The 18,214-nt window shown below is 35.0% G+C and overlaps 1 protein-coding gene across 3 annotated transcripts; it reads right to left on the reverse strand.

Annotated features, from left to right (window-relative positions):
* Positions 1-8,881: 8,881 nt before the first annotated feature.
* LOC125655049 (adiponectin receptor protein-like) lies at positions 8,882-18,214 on the reverse strand. 3 transcript variants are annotated; one of them, XM_048885202.2, is made up of 7 exons: positions 18,110-18,214; positions 16,785-17,057; positions 14,920-15,223; positions 12,007-12,187; positions 11,055-11,242; positions 10,674-10,867; positions 8,882-10,502 (listed from the first exon to the last, which is right to left on the reverse strand). In XM_048885202.2, the coding sequence occupies exons 2-7, from the start codon at positions 16,977-16,979 to the stop codon at positions 10,371-10,373; spliced, it is 1,194 nt and encodes a 397-aa protein (XP_048741159.1). In that variant the 5' UTR covers positions 16,980-17,057; positions 18,110-18,214; the 3' UTR covers positions 8,882-10,370. The 3 variants fall into 3 exon arrangements, with proteins under 3 accessions (XP_048741159.1, XP_048741160.1, XP_048741161.1); XM_048885203.2 differs by having other exon boundaries at positions 17,951-18,185; XM_048885204.2 differs by lacking the exon at positions 18,110-18,214 and adding an exon at positions 17,284-17,441.

Genomic DNA, 18,214 nt, shown 5'->3' on the forward strand with positions numbered 1-18,214 from the left:
TTCTTTGGTGCATTCTTTTCATCTGTTCAATATTACGTTTCCGGATACCTCTTACTAAACAGCAATTTATAAGAGGGGGATTCGTCAATGAAGCTTTGCAAGTTGTTTAGAGGCATGTAAAAATAATGAAAAAGTATATTTTTCAAATAAAAAAGGGACTGGCAAGCGCCCCATCGATTTAGCCAAAGAGACTTTTAAGTTTGAATCATCATCAGTTTCTATCACTCCAAGGTTTATATTGTTCAGAAGTTTGTTAGTGGCATAATAGTGTAAATATCAATACGCGGAATCCTAACCTAATAGTTGAATAGATTATAATTTATTGACAAAAGAACCAAAAGGATTGGAAACAAGTTCGTAAATCCTGAGATGTTGCTCTCTTTTGGTATAAAATGAAATAGCAATACAATAAGAATATTTACATTAGAGATACAAATATATAGAAGTTTGAATCACTAGTAGATATAAACATATATTGTTAGCCCAACTATCTATTTTGTATTGCTTATATGAGTTATGAGATTGATCACTGTTCGTTATATTTGCCTTTCATTCATTGATCATACACACCTTTAGGTTACAGATACTAAATGTGTTGTATTTGTTTGAACCTTCTACACCCTTGTAAGAAGGTTCAGGCTGTACTGAATAGTCTGTTGCAATCTATGGTTAAACATCGAGTATGAACACCCGTGGGGATCCGGGTAGAATAGGTCCTCAGTACCCCCTTGCTTGTCGTAAGAGGCGACTAAATGGGGCGATCCTTCGGATGAGACCGAAAAAAGCGAGGTCCCGTGTCACAGCAGGTGTGGCACGGTAAAGATCAGTCCCTGCTCAATGGCCATAAGCGCCGATCATAGGTCTAAATTTTGCAGCCCTTCACCGCATTGGTGACGTCTACATATGAGTGAAATATTCTCAAGAGGGACGTAAAACAATATTCAATCAATCGAGTATGAACAAAATTGTTACATCAATCACCGGTAATTATGAAAGAAAGATATCAAACACCGGTATATATTATGTGAGGGACACTTTGTACATAGTCATTTCATGATGTTTGTGATTTACATCTGTCCTCCTTACTCACCACGCAAATGTAACTCATTTTTTCTTAAATCATTACGGTATACATAATTCTCAAATCTTGATCGGGAATGGGGGGGGGGAGGGGGGGGGTGCTGTTCCGCCCCCTCTATAGATTTACACATGTATCAAGAGGGCAGGCAGCATCGTAGAAATTTAGAGATATTTTAGAAAATCAATATTTAAAACATTGACCACTTGATTTAACATTGAAATGAAAGCAAGAGACTAATTCTTCGGAAAACTCTAGGCAACGGCACAAAATGTATAAATTTATCTACAAGAAAACATGAATAAATAAATAAAATAAAAATGAAACTAAGTAAGTCCCCATCACACGATTTTTAAAAATTGATTTATTTTACAATCCATACACCACTATGTTGTTAAGTACTGATTGACCTGACCCCGAAGGTTATTGTATTAATAAGCATAAAACATACCTACATTAAATAAATGATGGCGCAAAACTGAACAGTTCAATGGGCTAAGTGGTCACGATTAGACCCGATTATTGATTGATTGTATCTTGTTTAACGTTCCTCTCGAAAATATTTCACTCAAATGGAGACGTCAACAATACCGGTGAAGGCTTTCAAATTTGAGCATATGCTAGGCGTTTACAACCATTGAGTAGTTAGGGTTCTTTAGCGTGCCACACCTACTGTAACACGGGACATCCATCTTAAAGGTAATCTCCGAGGACCCGTGACATTCACACCTGATGCCGAGCGTTTGGCGATGGAAATGTCACTACCTGTTTTACGATTTATGTCTGTCGTGGCAGGATTCGAACCCCGACCTTCGGTATGCGGGCGAACGCTCTACCTCTAACCCACCGCGGCAGTTTGATTACAAAGTAATAACGTATACTTTCACTCTATATAGCATATCATGTATTCTATCATCTTATCATATAAGGTCCTATCTTAAGAGAACAGCAACAGGAAGTATTTCTAGACAAACAAGAGCTCTGTGTATAAAATATTTTCCCACAGAATTGACCAAGTTCAAGAACCTGTAATTTTTCAAACAGGAAATTGTTGAGAATCAAAATCCTTGCAATACGGACATTTTCAAGTTGTTTACAAAGGTCTTGGCTTGCAAACTGTGAAGGCGTGAGACGGACAAACCACATACTCACTTTATAATACATTGTATTTCCTCAAAAATGACGAGCTTGAAAAACCTATAATTTAAAAAGATATTGACAAAACTACAACATGATCTAGCAAGACCCACGAAATGGTACACAGCATGTCTCATCTTGATAAGTGACAGAGAAATTAACATAGAAACAGAAAACCCGAGTTTAAGAAAATGTAACCTATTAAGTATATCATGAATTATTTTAGGTAGGGCTTTCATATTTTGTATATATTCCTCATGGCAAGACATTGTTACACAGTGGTGTTTGATCGTTTGACCTTGGAGTTTAACGTACTTTTTATTTAAAAACCTGACATATTCAATATCTCTTGAACGTTGTTTAGTAAGGATTTTTATATTTTGTTTATAGATTCTTTATGGCAAGACCGTGTTATACTTTGGTGTTGATTTTGAACAACAGCAGGGCCTAGGTGGCCTAGGTGAGGGATGTGGCCTGTGGGCCTCTTGTGTTACATAACCTCAGTTACAAGTCTGATGTTGTTACTGATGCACCTTTATTTTATAACCCAAATATTTATATTGGCGGAATAGTAAACCATTTTATAATAAATAAATGTTTGACAGCGTCATCAGACGACTTAATGATATAAACAATGAAGACATTCATTTCTTGGTTTTGAATCTTATTGCAATACTTATGAATGGTGAAGATAACGAACAGTGATCAACTCATAACTCCTATAAGCAATACAAATAGAGAGTTGGGCAAACACGGACCCCTGGACACACCAGAGGTGGGATCAGGTGCCTAGGAGGAGTAGACATCCCCTGTCGACCGGTCACATGCGCCATGAGCCCTATATCCTGATCAGGTAAACGGAGTTATCCCTAGTCAAAATCAGTGTGCCAAAAACGGCCAAACAATCGGTATGAAACACGTCAGACAGCATTTGACCCAATGCGAGGTTGTATTGACGAACTAGATTGTTATAACGACCATAGACATTGCGAAATGCTGACTTCAATCGAGACTGTTGAAAGCCCTGTACCATCAACTTGTCTGTCAGTAGCTTACTTCGATTTAAAAACTGATCATACGCAGAACAAGTTCTTGCGTATCGAATTAGTTGAGAGATATAAACATCATATGCAGGCGATAATGGAATATTGCTACATAAATATGGGAAGTTGCCGATGGAGAAGCTGAAATAATCCCGTTTGTCATACAGTTGAGTTGTCAGTTTTCCGTTAATGTCTACTTTCAATAAAATATCTATGTATACATTTCTTACGGCAAGACTTTTCATGTGATTTAATGATGTGTAATCTTATGACCTTGAGCTAGAATTTTGACCTAGTTTTAATGAAAAGCTTACCTATTCAATGTCCTGAACTATCTATGGTAGGTCTCTAATATCTTGTATATAAATTTTGTATGTCAAGACCTTTCATTTCATATCAGTCCTTTGACTTTGAACTACTTTTAAGAAAACATATCTTATCAAGTATATCAGGAACTATTTTAGGGTTTTCATATTTTGTATAGATTCTTTAAGACAAGACATTGTGACACAATAATGTTTCAGTTTTTGGCCTTGGAGTTTAACGTACTTTTTGTTTTAAATTTTACGATTCATGGCAAACCCTTGTTATACTTTGGAGTTGACCCTGAACAACAGCAGGGCCAAGGTGGCTCAAGTGAGCGATGTGGCCTATGGGTCTCTTGTATTACACAACCTTAGTTATAAGTCTAATGTTGGTCCTGATGCACCTTTATTTTCTAACCCAATGATTCATTTTGACGGATTAGTAAACCATTTTATGATAAATGAATAATGACATAATCAATGAAGACAGCCCACCTCTTGCTTTTGAATCTTTTTTGTAATACTAATCTAAATATAAAGGTTAACTTTTTAGTAATGAAAGGCTTATAAAACGAACAGTGATCAATCTCATAACTCCTATAAGCAATACAAAATAGAATGTTGGGCAAACTCAGACCGCTAAATATACCTGAGGTGGGATCAGGTGCGAAGTAGAAGTAAGCATCCCCTGTCGACCGGTCACACACGCCGTGAGCCTTATATCTTAATCAGGTAAACGGAGTTATCCGTAGTCTAAATAAGTGGGCTTAGAACGGCCTAGCAATTGGTATGGAACTCACACAGCATTTGCCCCAATGTCAAACTAGATCGTTATAACGACCATAGAATTTGAAAAATGCTGACTTTAAACGAGACTGTTTAAACTCCTGCGCCATCAACTTGTTTGTCAGTAGCCTGTCCCGATTTAAAAACTGACCATACGCAGAACAAGCTCTTGCGTATCGAATCAGTTGAGAAATATAAACGCCACATGCAGGTGATAATGGAATATTACTACAAAAATATGGAAAGTTGGTGATGGAGAAGCTGAAATCATCCCGTTTATCATAAAGCTGAGTTGTTAGTTTGCCATTAATATCTACTTTCAATAAAATATCTTAAGTATGAAGCAGAAGTAAACGTCTTTTATTTTGAGTTCACGAATCGACATATGAATGAAAATTACTATTGTTAATTGATAAAACGTCGTCGATATATCAAAATATCGAATTGAAGGCCACAACAAGAGATTTTATTTTCTCATGTAGAAGTTTTTTAATAAATTCTGCTACATAAGAATATAAAAACAGGTTAGCTACCAAAGGAGCATAACTCCTGCTCATTGGAATTCCAACAGACTGTTGGGAGACCAGATCACCAAAGACGACGATTGATTGATTGATTTTATCTTATCTTATAATGGCCCCCTCGAGAATTTTTCTCTCAAATGGAGACATCACCAAGACCGGTGTAGGGCTTCAAATTTAGGCCTAAGCTTGCCGCTTACGGCCATTGAGCAGTGAAGGTTATTTAGCGTGACATAGCTACTGTGACACGGGACATTCGTTTTTAAGGTCATCTCCGAGGACCCGTGACATTCACACCTGATGCTGAGCGTTGCCAAAGACTACGAAGATGTTGTCAATGACGAACTCCAGCATATTTTTATTTCAACTTCAGAGTACTTGTGCGTGGAATCAGAGTGGTGTTTAACAAAGTAAGTTTTTTTATGACTGATCACTAGATAAGATTATTTGCGTTTTCCATTTTTGTTGAAGAAGCAACTGTCTATGATGTCAAAAAGTATAGTCTTTAATTTATCGTGAGGAATGGTCTTGTAGAGTGTTGAAAAGTCATAGGTTTTGATATTGTTGATTTGGGGAAAGTTTTGCGATTTTAAATTTACTAAAAAAAAAAAATTAAAGATTTTTTTTAAATCCACATTTGATTTACGCCACTTCTGGCATATGTAGTCGCACAATAGGTTTGGAGTTTCTCCTTCACAGGTGTTAGTATTTTCGTGAGGAGGAAAGATAGGGGCTTGGTAGAACATTTACTGGATCCAGCAATGTATATTTGCTTTTAAGGGTTTTTATGAAGTTTCAGAATCCAGTATATGTAGGAAAACTCATATTCATCTGACCCATGGACTGGTATATTAAATGTTTCTAAAATTGAAGCATGGTTTCGAAGAATTTCATCTTTCGAAAGGGCAGTTGGAGTATAAGTACGATTAACAAAAGTGGAATTAATGCCAAGGTCTTTTAAAACACAGTTGTAATAATGAGCCTTACAAAGACAATGTTGTTACAAGCTATGTCAGCTGGAACCAAAACATATTCCTCCTGTAACTTATCTAATTAAGAATATAATAGCAATATTCATGCTGTCAAAGAATGGATGAAAAAAATACGAATGTGACAAAACCATCAAAAGAATATAATATAGTGTTGAAATGCTAGGAATAAAAAAAAAAGTTAATGATACCTCAAACCATCAAAGGATATATTGTGTTGAAATGCAACAAATCAAAACGTTTTTTTTTTCTCAATGAAATACCTCAATCTCAGCTGGTAAATCAAAATGGAGTGAGCTATTAGAAGTGAATCGAAAATAATCCAAAAAATACCCTTCAGAGTGACAAAAGATTGCAAAATGCAATGCTTTCGATACAGAATTATAAACAGAATCTTAGCTTCAAATTGTTTTTTATTCAATCTTAGAAAAACTGACTTTAAGTATTGCAAGCATAGTCATTATGATGAGGAAACAATAGACCATATTCTATGGAAATGTGATTTTTTCCCCCCACAATTTTTCCTTGCAGAATTGAACATTTACTTTCAATTCAGTATAAATAACATTCAAGAAGACGTTGTTTAAATGTTTTACACATAAATACTGAATACATATACCGAATATTGCCCGTCCTGGAGTCAGAACCGATCATGAAATTTGTAATTTCAGTACAGGCCTTCCTACTCTACGCGACTATGCATTTGGTTTTTCCTTACAACTGTCCGGTTGCAGAGAAGAGTTTTAACAAGAGGCCCATGGGCCACATCGCTCACCTGGGTCACCTTGGCTCATATCTAAAGATTTACCCTATATATATCGGCTTATTAACACTTTGATCCCTATTGTGGCCACAACCTGTTCCGGAAGCCATGATTTTACCTGCACTATGTCAGGAAGCTTTCATGTAAATATCAGCTTTTCTGGCTCAGTGGTTCTTGAGAGGATTTTTAAAGATTTTTCCTATATATTTGTATGTAAAACTTTGATCCCCCTATTGCGGCCCCATACTATCCCCGGGGGCCATGATTTTAACAAACATGAATCTGTACTATGTTAGAAAGCTTTCATGTAAATATCAGCTTTTTTTGGCTCAGTGGTTCTTGAGAATTTTTTTTTTAAAGATTTATCCTATATATCTGTATGTAAAACTTCGATCCCCTATTGTGGCCCCATCATACCCCCAGGGACCATGATTTTAACAAACTTGAATCTGCATTATGTCAGGAAGCTTTCAGGTAAATCTCTGCTTTTCTGGCTTAGTGGTTCTTGCTGAGATTTATAAAGATTTCCCCTATATATTTGTATGTAAAACTTTGATCCCTATCGTGGCCCCATCCTATTCACGGGGGCCATGATTTTAACAAACATGAATCTTTCATGTAAATATCAGCTCTTCTGACCTTGTCGTTCTTGAGAAGATTTTTAAATGACCCCACCCTATTTTTGCATTTTTGTGATTTTTTCCCCTTTGAAGGGGGCATGGCCCTTCATTTGAACAAACTTGAAATCCCTTCACCCAAGGATGCTTTTGGCCAACTTTGGTTATAATTGGCCCAGTGGTTCTGGAGAAGAAGTCGAAAATGTAAAACGTTTACAGACGGACGACGGACAACAGGTGATCAGAAAAGCTCACTTGATCTTTCAGCTTAGGTGAGCTAAAAATTGGTTAATTTTTGGCAGTTTTGGTCGCACCCCTGGCGTGCAGTGGTCCTGAAATTTACAAATCCACCTTTGTCTGAAAGATGCTCCATACCTAATTTGAAAGCAATTGGAATGGTAGTTACCAAAAACAAGTTCAAATTGTTCAATTGTTAACGCACAGCAACGAACGTTTTTCAATTGCAGCAGGTCACCTGAGTGACCCAAGCGACCTAAAAATCCTAACCAATAACAATTAAAAACAGGAAAAGAGAAATTCCATTACCACATATTTCCCTATTAAAATATAATGCATGATTGGTGTTTAACCGACAGCATTCTTGTCGTCACCCTGCATGCACCGGAGAATACAGTGAACATAGCACTCAGCCATAATTATGGAATTCGTCAAAACAGTATAGAGTAGAATGAATGGTCTGTTGCTTTCTATCGATTTCACTTGGAATAAATTTTCAGTGACCTTGAACAGATGATCTCCGTTCAAAGTCAAAGTGTCAAACAAGGCCATCTAATTCTTTATCAAAATTTTTTTATACGCGAGATCTCTAAGTGAATTTGAACTTATGGAAGCACAGTCAAACCTTGTTATCTCGATCTCCATGGTGCTGTGAAAAAATTCAAGCTATTGCAGGTGAAATACCTAAACAAAATGCTGTAGGGACTTCCAACCCATGGTACTCAAGATATCGATGTTCGGGATAACCAAGTTCAACTGTATATGATTGCAAAATAAATTGGTATTCATTTTCAAAAATGGCGTCCAATTTGATATTAATCCTTTACTGTGACCGGAAATAAGTAGATATCCGTTAACACAGTACTTTCTAGATTAGTATGCACTATGTTATATTCCATCACTGTGACCTCTGAACCCAGAAATCCTCCGTGATCTTCCTCTTCTCATCACTGTAGCAATAAAAGACTAGTAACTCAAGTAATGCTCTTAATGATGTCCATGATACCGTAAATTCCCAATTATAGCCAAGGAATTATCGCGTAATTTTGCGAGAAGCATCACTCGCGAATTAAAGTCACTCGCTTTTAATTTCATATACTAAAATATATGTAAAAAATCTTGCTCAACAGAGCACTCACGAATTAATGTTCTCGCGATTTGACGTAAACAAGTCATTTCGCGATATTAAGTACTCGCGTAAAATAAGGAATCTACAGTATTGTTAAAGTAATATGGTACGATGTTTCGACAAATTTTGTCATAAAGACACGGTTGACTTGCCGCATACATGTGGTTCAAATCTCAATTACAATGAAAACAGAAGGTCAGTCTACAATGCATTGTAATAAACCTGTTCTCAGGTCAATGACTCGGACACTCTGATGATCCCAATAATAAGGAAAAGGTCAGTATATTATATTTATTCAACAAGTTCAACATGGATTTAATAAACATTTCTGTAGTAAAATACCATCAACAACAAACAATCCAGAACGTGGGAGACCCATTTACATGTGGGCTGGTCAAAGAAAAGTACATGTTATAAACCACACGTGAACAAAAATAGCACATGTGGACAAAAAAGAATTTCTTTAAGCATACCCTAATGTAAGTAAATATAAATGTGAAACCCTGCGGCCAGCCTGGAGGGGAAAAAACTTAAAAATCATGAAGGGGATCTAATCTGTGAACAATTCTAGATTTTGTGTCATTTTCAAATTTTTAATACTTTGAGGAAATATGGACAGTAATTAAAAACCACCGACAAGGTTATTTCCTATGGCAGGAGAAATCTTTTAAGTGCCAAAGAACTTAAATCATTAGTTTTGAAAGTAATTAAGATTCAACGTGAATTCTAAAGTAAAATACAACATGCATTTGTTTTAAATCTTTAAACGTATCACCATGAACCAGAATGAAAACTTCCAAAATTATGGCCAAATTGATAAATCACACCAGGAGATAAGGTATATCATGTCTTATACTCTTAACAACACAACTTTTCCCTTCCATTTATGCAATTAACTTGCTGAAACTTACAGATCTATCTGTTCTGCATGAACATAAAATTAATATCACAACAAAAATGAAAATTTATGCTAGTGATTTTCCTTTTCAGCCCACATACTGCAAGTGTAGTTTTCTATCGAAAACATTCATAATATTGATCATATCAAAAATACTAAATTCCATAAACCAAAAATGAAATAACAATTCTACATTTTAGGACAATTGCAAGTTGAAAAAGAATAAAATGAAAACTTTTAAAGTGACAATAATTAAACTGTATTTCTACATGAAATACATCACAATTTGTAATGGAATCCGATTAATGATGATGATAATAAATATTTGTAAATAATGTACATGATGCCAAAAGTCACTATATTTCTTTGATATATTCAAGTCAATATTATCTAACTACTGCATTTAGTCTGTCATTAAGAGTAAATATCAACTTCCTTGAAACTTAAAATGTCACCATTTCCTGGTATGTGCTGTACACACAGTAAACACCCAGTATTATGTAAAATCTGTATCTTTTGAAAAAAACCCAGAGATATACATGTATCAAAACTTCTTTTCATTGCATATTATTTTGACAAGAAAAAGCTATTCAGCAAATGTACTTCATATTGCATGGCAATTGTTGTTAAATGTGCTTAATATCACAATGATGTATAATCCTGCTTAATAATGTAGTTATTGAAATAGCCAATTGTTTAGTAACAAACCTCTGTATGTCAAAGACTAAAAATCAAATATATTCAACTAATACGTGTGTAAAACATGACGGCGACACTGATAATATCGTCATATAGATATCACATTATACATTTCTGTAGTGGAAACACACATTAACTTGGTGAAAGATTCCATTTTCAATGAGGGAATTACGATTCTACCAATTCACTGTCCAGACACTCTCCTAGTGTCAGTCTGTAATTGGCTATCTTAGAAATCCCGTGAAAGTGGACCAGCGCGGCTGCCAAAACGAACATGTGAAAGATCTGGTGGCTCTGAAACTGGATTAAAAAAATCTATCAACATTGTGTAAAATATACTTAAATTTCAAAGATCACTCTCTGCTGTTAATTTTATCTGAGGTAGTTTATGATATGCACTCTTATAAACTCAATCCACCATTTCATAAAACAGCAAAATTATGTAAAAATGAAGGAATTCGTCATTCTTACCCAAATATCAAACTTTCCTGGAAAGATTCTCTCTGGAATTCTGAAGGCGTATATCAGAGCTCCTACTATATACAGCAGGGCCATCAGACACAGCCATCCCAGGGCAGCGAAGTTAATTGCATTGTTAAATCCCTCAATGCTTACATAATGCATGGCAGGCACCACCCCACTTAAACCCAGGGCAATAAAAACACCTGAAATATTCAACAAATCTCTTACTACAAAGTAAATTTCAGACTGATTGAAATTTTTGCATGAAACACATGCACTTGTACGTAAGTCTCAAATAAATTTTCTTGTTACATTTTATTTCAATTCCTGTTTCAAATAATTTATTTAATATATGAAAACAAATGATTAAACTGTCTTCTATGTACATACCTGCCCTAATTCCCCTAAATTCTGGTTCAGCAAACTTGTCCCAGAGAGACACAACTATACAACACGTTCCTAGGACAAATATGAGTACCAGGTAAGCAATTTTGGGTGCTATCCGACAGTAGAAGCTGTAATACAACCACGGAACAAACGACCCCATCGTCAGCAGAGCTATACCACAGTAGTCCAACCTTCAACAAAATTAACACGCACTATGTATCACTTTAATCATTTACAATATTAATGTTTACCTACAATAAAGTATTTGTACCTGTACCCAATTTAATTTCAAGAAATTTTAACTGATTTCCAAGAAAATTCTGCTATTTTCTCTACATATCAAAATTTTTAAATTAAAACTGCATAGGATGTAATCAAGCCATAAAACATTTAAATTTCAAACAAAACTGAGAAGAAGTGAAAATTGGCAGAACAAAATTCATATTATAAAATTTTCAACAGAAAACGATACATTATAAGAAATGTATTATAGAACGTATTATTATCTAAACACTGTAAACAATGATGATATCATAAATTAGAGACGACACATAATTTCATGACTCTCTTCAAATCGAATATACATATCAGAATAAACAACAAAAAATATGAAAAGTAAATTCATGCACTAACTTTTTAATACTGTTTGTAAATGAAGAGTATATACATGCACGTCCATGTATCATAATCTATACTGCGAGATTTTAAAACATTTTCAGGAGAAAGATCCAGAGTAGAAAAACACAATTTACCCTTTGCGAGTGGTTCCATGTTAATGAAACGATTTCCGTTCAAAACTTTCTGTCATTTTCCGTGTAGATGGATTTCGAATCTTTTCATATTTAATGTCACTAGTAAGTTTGGCTCCCATTTTCAAAAGCATATTTTTAATGCAGTCATCTTCTACAGATAATGTAAGGGAAAACTAAATTGATGCATTTTCTTTTACACTTACTTGTTGAAGAGTTTTCCAATTCTTTCACTGTGACAAAATACTGTGTGAAATATCCACGAGAATCCCAAACAAAGAATGGCGCCTGCAAAAAATGCTGAGAAAACGGCCTTCTCCTGCCACTGAACTTCAACAGACGGCCTAGTTAGGAAATAACTGGCTATTCCAATAAACGCTATCATCCCTGAAAACATCCAAAACAGTTTCCAATAAACACTTGTACTTCAGAACAAATCCGACGTAAAATAACCCAAATCTCGGTACAGAAGGACATGGTTACAAAATGACATAATATTTATAACAAGAGGCCCATGGGCCACATCACTCACCTTGGCCCATATCTGAAGACTTTCCATATATATATTTGCATGTAAAACCTTAGTCCCTATTGTGGCCCCAACCTACCCCTGGAGGCCATGATTTGAACAAACTTGAATCTGCACTATGTCATCAATAGGGCTGTAACGGTTACCCGAAATAACTGAGAACTGCGGGTCATGTTTGGTTCAATTTTTCCGTATTTCGGTTCGGGTTTGGTTTCAAAAATAGAATCATTATGTCGTCAAAATCCTCAAAGGTGGCTGTATTTTGATCAATTATTAAATGATGGCATTGTGGACAAAACTGTGAATAATGACAGTATATGTAAGATATGTCGGACGTATTGAAAATACGCCACAGGAGCAACATCGTCAATGACAAAAGACTGAAAGCATGGATGGAAACAAGTAGAAGTGACAATGCTGTTTCTAGTACCATGGATGTCGAGTCTAAACCTCAGTCCACGTCCCCGAGTAATTATTGTGACAAAATACAATAAAGGTTTTTGATTTTAACAGTATATTAGATTTTTAAAATAGTTATATAGACCCGAACCGAAATACCTGAACCCGAAGTAAAAAATTTAGAACCACTTCCACCCGAAAATTTTTGGAACTATGACAGCCCTAGTCAGGAAGCTTTCATGTAAATGTCAGCTCTTCTGGCTCAGTGGTTCTTGAGAAGATTTTTAAAGATTTTCCTTATATATTTCTATGTAAAACTTTGATCCCCTATAAATAAATCATTTATTTATTGTGACCCCAACCTACCCCGAGGGCCATGATTTGAACAAACTTGATTCTGCACTATGTCAAAAGCTTTCAAGTATATCTCAGCTCTTCTAACTTAGTGGTTCTTGTGAAAAAGATTTTTAAAGATTTTATTTATTCCCATATAAAACTATGATCCCATATTGTGACCCCAACCTACCCACGGGAGCCATGATTTGAACAAACTTGAATTTGCACTATGTCAAAAGCTTTCAAGTAAATCTCAGCTCTTCTAGCTTAGTGGTTCTTGAGAAAAAGATTTTTAAAGATTTTATTTATTCCCATATAAAACTATGATCCCCTATTGTGACCCCAACCTACCCCCGGATGCCATGTTTTGAACAAACTTGAATCTTCACTATGTCAGGAAGCTTTCATGTAAATCTCAGCTCTTCTGGCTCAGTGGTTCTTGAGAAGAAAATTTTTAAATGACCCCACCGTAGTTTTGCATTTTTATGATTATCTTCCCTTTGAAAGGGACATGGCCCTTCATTTGAAGAAACTTAAAAGCCCTTCACCCAAGGATGCTTTGTGGCAAATTTTGTTGAAATTGGCCCAGCAGTTCTTAAGAAGAAGTCGAAAATGTGAAAAGTTTACAACGCCGACAGACAACAGAAAAATTTTGATTTTGGCCCAGGTGAGCTTAAAAAAAAAGTCCTCAGTATTGATACCACGTATGTTAACACACGTACGTGTCCAACCCTAGTCATCAACATTTTTGGAAAAAAAGGTCCACTACACCCTAGCTGCAATAATGTAGCCCTATCCAATTTTTTTTTTTTTTATTCTGACGTTTTCGGGATAGGGCTACAATTCCATAGGATCTCCGTAATGGTGCAAAATAATTTTATGAATAACCGATAATAAACTCTGTGTTTTAGTCCCAAATGTTGTTTACACCAAAAGAAGTACCACTTTGTCCTCGGGCATGTCTAATAAAGGTGTTTTTCATTAAATATAATGTACAGCATGCAAAATTCTTCGTCTGCTCCGCCATGCTTGTTATCGCGAGATCTCGTAGGTGGATCTAATGAAAAACCTAAACATTGACAATTAGCACGAAAATGTAGTTACTCGAGCCACTTCGACAAAGAAAGGAAAATCATATTGTTGCAGAAAGAATTTACACTCTGCTCTTCGGTTTTTAACTTGATATTAAATTCAAACCTTTTCAATACCGACGAAATAGCTTTCGCCTCCATACTTGTCCATTGATGTAAATACTACCTTATATGGTATATGCAAATGACTTGACAATCGGAAGTTGAAACTTCAGTACATCAAACATGGCGCACAAATATGAATCGAGAAATTGGAATTTATCGAAATTGTTGAAAATGGTAAAATAGAGCCTCACAAATCTTAAGTTGCAGGTTGTAAATTTATATATTGACTAAGAAACAGAATATCATTTTATTTACGTAAAGAAAGTCAGGAAATGTTTAGAATGAGCACAAATGTTGCGGGAGTGATACACTCCCGCATTTGCACCATTACGGAGATCCTAAGGAGTTGTAGCCCTCTCCCTAAAAAAAAAAAAAAAAATCAGAGAGGGTTACATTATTGCAGCTAACTACACCCCTTAAACAAACTAACCAAAAAAAATTTTAAAAATATATACTGAATAAAATGCATTACCATTACACATTAACCATGTTAACACTACACTAGATCTGGTTTGTACGTTTCTTTAGTAGGGTATGCATACCACATAGCAAAGTTTGAATTTTTAATATCAACAGTTATAATCAAAATGCATGTGGGAAAACAATCAAATATACAGAAAACAACTAGAATAGCTTTTATCTGTATGCAAGTTACTCACCTAATAAATGTGTCCATATGTTTCCAGTTTCAGTGTGAATTCTAAAAATAGATTTGAAACAAACAAGAAATGAGTTGGTTGGTGGGCGATGGCCCGTGTGAAGAAAGTCATTGTCCTGAAGCCAGTCTGGGAGGGAGCGGTGGTGAACAACCCTCCAGCCGGCAGCCCAGACTTTCTTTACAAATTCCTCGGCTTGTTCGGCAGCTTTGCATGTCCCTGATAAGAAATCATCCACCCTGGAATGGCGAGATACTTTTAGATCATCATCATCGCCATCTTCATCAGGATTTCCTCTTATTCTTCTCTACAAGGTTTCAAAATTCAGAGTTATTCAGTTTTGAAGTGTTGACACTAAATTACTCCAATATATCAATCAAATAAATTTTCTACACAGTCTTGTGTGGAGATACTTTCAACAAATATGTTTGTGCAATGACCAAAATATAGATTAACATTTCATTACTGAATTATAAAAAGCGTAGTAAAATACAATTTCAAAATATCTAGGTAATTTAGAACATGATCATAATGATTAACCAGTGTCAGTCTGTGTGTATACTAGGGCGGGGACAATTCAGGGTTAGGTCGATTCGATTCGGTTTTGATTCAGAACAGCATGATTCGGTTTTTTCAATTTGGTTCATGTTAGGTCCAACTTATCTAATGACAGTACAAATATTCACAATTTTTATGAGTAGCATACTTAATTTAATTTTATACAAGATTTATATAACTATATGTCATTATTTGTAACATCACATCTATTCATATTTGAACTGCATAATATAACTTCGATAGAAAAAAAGAAAACATTGACAGTCCATCAAAATTTGTTATATTAATGTGCAAGATCATTTTTTTTTTATTATTAACCAAATTTATAGTCAATCTAAAATGTACATGATATTGTTTTCATTTATATGTCAAAATTCAACAATTTTATCAATTGAGAGTCTTTTATTGATTTACCTCTTCGTTGTATTAACTGTCAAAACATTTAACCTGTCATTATCTACGATGCACATGTTGATTTCACCCCTGCACTGAGAGAATTGTTATATGTCATGTAAAGATAAACTGTAACAATCTGGCAGACCATATCCTGTTGGTATCTGAGTGGTGAAAATGCTAAATTTCACCACAGTAGGGATTTAAATCTCTATTGCATAAAAACCCACATGTTTTGCACGACTCTCTATCATCGACTCAATGTGTCCGAGAGAGTAACAAAAAACAACTCTGCATAGGGATTGGTTCTGCACATCACTCGAACGCCATATTTGTTGTTTTTGATGCATGTAAAATCTAAACCAAACCGAAATTTGTAATCGTAGCATCAAATCGAATAGTATGAATCACGGTGCACCTAAATTTTCAGTGCAACGCACAGCCCTAGTATACATACAGTGACATATGTAAAATACAAACATATATACAACCAGTAACTATTGAAAAAAGGTCCCATTACACGGGGAGTAAATCAAGTACAGGTTCACATAGATACTATCAGGGCCGTCTTTCTCTTTAAATTGGGTCCGATATAAAACGAACCCTTCCCAATTGGGCAAAAAAAACCAATTTACTTATCTAGAAATTCCCAATATCACAAACTTACATTGTGTGTATATATAAAAAAAATTAAATCGTGTTACTTTCATTTTTACATAACTTCTTGCGCATTTTTGACCAGGCCTAAAAAGTAAAATTTCCCAATTTGACCCAAAACATCGATAATTTCCCCCAATCTAATGGGACCCGCACCCTGTACCAAAAAGTGACAGCCCTGACTATTATAATAGAAGAAATATTGGAATACCCAAATCAATGTATCACTATGCAAGAACTGTGAAAAGAGTCAAACTTACAAATCTCTTCGTAAACAAGAGTTTTCCTGATTCTGATTTCCGTGAAGCATCCTTCTGAGATAAAGTAAGATCATCCTCCCCTTCAGAAAAGTCACTGTCTAAAGTAATTTGATCTACAGATTTGGGCTGTTCAATAATTGGGCTCTCTGTTATAGAATACACATCAATATTATCTGAATGGCTGGTGCTAGCCATTTTTTATACAGAGTTTATATCCCTCTAATGATTAGATCACAAATATGTAGTTCCTTGGTAGAAAACAAACTCTTCACCCTGAAAGATAAGAAGAAGGAACGTTATTTTGATTTTAATACACAAATTACTGATTAATATATGTGTACCTCACATGCAGTTTAAAGATGTCTATCAGAATTGAAGTTTATTTGAAAAACTGTTTACTAAACTATAATTCCCAAAGAAGAATCAGTTGTAATCACTTGTAAATTGATTTCAAATTTTCAGGAGCACTTAAATTTATGTGTGCAATAGTAATACATACATGTATATGTGGACATTCACTACCAACATCAATACTAATAAACACAAAGTCAAAAGTATGGTTTTATACAGTTTACAAAATTAGAAAAACCTGCACACAATCTAAATCTGTACTTTTGTTTCATTATTACAAAAATAGTTTTGCAGTCATTTGTTGCGCAATTGAGAGCAGTGTTGGACTTTAACCCCAACAAGTAAACAGCATGACGAGGTTCAATATAAAAACATCTATTGTGTGGGTCAGACATCAGGTGTTAGTGTCAGAGATCAGTTGATAAATAACACCTACAGAGGGAATTGGTTTCATAAAAATCTTTAATACTATGTTTGGTTGAAAATAAAAATAGGCTGCCTTGGTCAGGGTGCATGGTATGCTTTACCACGTGATATTGCAGCTATGTCGAAAAGTTTTAACACAATTTTAACAAAATTCAGGGACTACAATAGTACATGTATGTACATATATAAGGTTCATTGCAAAAAATGAAATATCACGGTCATTTTAACACACAAAGAAAAGCTAAGCTTTAAATTTAATATTCTAGAAATCTGAAACAGACTTTTTCCCCCCAAAACTTCAAAGCTACAGATTTAAATGTTCAAAAAATATTTGTGTTCATAACATTAAATCTATTTTCCATATTGCTAAGCAGATGGAATCATCATACTGTCAGTGAACTTGTTAAGTTGCATCACGATCATGAAGCTGACGTTGTTGGAAACACATTTAAACATTTCTTCCTACTCATATCGCTGTTCATATTTCGTAGAACGCACATTTATGGATCATTCAACAACAGAAACATCATTTAACTTATAAACCAGACCTGTCACTATGCGCTCACTCCGTTCTAATCTGGAAAAAACTCGTACGATCGAAAATGGCCAACAGAGGAAGTGTGAATGACGTCTAACATAAACTTACACACAAA

The sequence above is a fragment of the Ostrea edulis genome, chromosome 7, assembly GCF_947568905.1.
Source record: "Ostrea edulis chromosome 7, xbOstEdul1.1, whole genome shotgun sequence".
Taxonomy (NCBI): Eukaryota; Metazoa; Mollusca; class Bivalvia; order Ostreida; family Ostreidae; genus Ostrea; species Ostrea edulis.